The sequence below is a fragment of the Habropoda laboriosa genome, unplaced genomic scaffold (genome assembly GCF_001263275.1).
Source record: "Habropoda laboriosa isolate 0110345459 unplaced genomic scaffold, ASM126327v1 scaffold106, whole genome shotgun sequence".
NCBI classification, from domain to species: domain Eukaryota; kingdom Metazoa; phylum Arthropoda; class Insecta; order Hymenoptera; family Apidae; genus Habropoda; species Habropoda laboriosa.
Window position 1 is genome coordinate 264,379 of NW_017100224.1, and position 2,026 is coordinate 266,404.

General features: G+C 28.6%; 1 protein-coding gene across 2 annotated transcripts in view; it reads left to right on the forward strand.

Annotated features, from left to right (window-relative positions):
- Window positions 1–2,026, forward strand: part of LOC108571090 (kinectin-like) — an 18,314-nt gene that overhangs the window by 2,029 nt on the left and 14,259 nt on the right. Inside the window, exons 2-3 of one of the 2 annotated variants that reach the window (XM_017933062.1) lie at window positions 607–789; window positions 1,277–1,616. In XM_017933062.1, coding sequence (XP_017788551.1) covers window positions 1,583–1,616 — 34 coding nt within the window. In that variant the 5' untranslated portion in view covers window positions 607–789; window positions 1,277–1,582. The remainder of the gene's footprint in view (window positions 1–606; window positions 790–1,276; window positions 1,617–2,026) is intronic. The other variant, XM_017933063.1, reaches the window with a different exon arrangement.

Consider the following 2,026-nt stretch of genomic DNA (forward strand, 5'->3'; position numbering starts at 1 on the left):
CGCACCCCGAAGCTCGACAGCCTGCCGCGGTCGAGTAGTATAATATGATTTAATGTCAGATATTGCTGTAATTATTTACCAATTCAAAGGTAAAATTTTTTTATTTTTGACTTTTTTTAAATTAAACTTGTACTAACGTATTTATGAGATTTTTGTGATTAAAATGAGATCAAACACATTATAATTTGAATTATATTTACTTATTTACTTATTACTTATTATCATTTATTAAGTAAGCAAATACGCTCCAAATTATATCGTGTTTGGTATCATTTTAATCAGAAAAATGTGATAAATATGTTGGTAAAAATTTCATTCATCATAAATCAAAAATAAGAAAGTTTGATTTTTGTAATCAAAAATCAGTTCCTCTTTTTTTTTTCACTCGGTGTCCTTTTTTACGTTCGGTACGCCCAAGACCACCTCCGGTTCCTAGAAATAAAATCGTTTCTACCTCTGTATAATTGCCAAGTTTGCGTTCCGATGTTCGTGCAATTATCCAGGGTTTCTTATATATCTATCACTGTAGAAGAGAAAGCTGTTCATTATTTTTTTTTAAATGGTTGTATATTTGGAAAACTTTTTATTTATACATTGAAATCATAGGAGGGTAGCAAAGGAAATAAGAAGAAAAGCAAGCATGAAAAGGTAAAGCCAATTCTTGTAAATAAAGATGAGCCATTGGTTATTGTGACTGAATTAAGTTCTTCACAACCCCTATTGGCAGAGGCTAATCATTTTGACCTCATTCAACCAAAGGATGACCTTGAACTCATACGGAGTCATAGTGTGAGTGAACTGCTTTTGGTGGAATATTTTGTTCACATGCATTGCATTTACTTTTCATATTTTGCATATCCTGTTGCTTCTATAACACAAAACTGTATCAAGTAATACTAAATAGTGTTTATTTTATATTATGAAAACATTTTTCTAATTTATACGTATCTTTTATTTTGACACTAATAGTAATATCCTTAAACATGTTATGAGAAAAACTTCTTTTCACAAAAGATATCATTTTGATCATTATATGGATATCAATTTTTAAGTTGATGTTATGTATTTTCCATTTGCTTATTAATACTTTTAATGCACTATAAAATTGTTTTTATTTTTTACTCTTTTTTTTTTGGTTGTATATTGGATATCTATGTTACTTATAAAATTTGATTAACAATTAATTTAACACAAAGTTGACTAGTTTAATTATTAAAATTGTCCAGTAGAAAGTTTAATGTCTTCTCTAATATATTTAAAATTGTTTTTTTAATAGAAGGAAAATTTGCAACATATTAGTCAGTCTGAGTCAGTTGTAAATAAGTCTCCAAAGGAAACACCTACAAAATCGAAGAAAAATGTAAAAGATTTAATAAAAAAGAAGGATGAAAATGTTAAGGAAGAGAAAAAAGAAGAAAAGAGAGAAACAGTTATCAATGCTAATGCACCATCAGGTAATAAAGATTTCACAAAAGAAGTGAAAGAAATTAAAGAACAGAAAGAAACTCCAGTTAAGGATGCAAAGGAAATTGCAAAAGAAATTGCACCCTCTACTCAAACAACAAATAAAGAATCTAAAAAAATGAAGAAAAAAAATGATATCCTAGCACAAATTGGTAAGTTATTATTAGAAATATATATAATTATCAGTTATTTATAATGAACATATGTAGTATCGGGGCATCCATACCCAAATAGGAAACCGACAATGGAGAATAGAGAGGGAGTAGTTGGCGTAGTGCGCAAAGCCGAAGGTCCCGGGTCTCGATTCCCGTTGGGTCCCTCGAAATTTTTCCGTCGGTTCCTACACATATTAGTGCAACTGGCAAAGTATAGCCTAAATTAAAAGCCTAATTAAAAATAACCTCATATTTCCAATTATCTTTTTTAAATTTAATTTTAGAAAATTATGGTTAAATTTCATCTGAAACTTTTTCACTAACTTCAATGAAAGTATGTTTATCATGTTCATTTAAAATACTATCTTACAAGATAAATTTATTTTTCATGTTTCTCAAAGTGATTT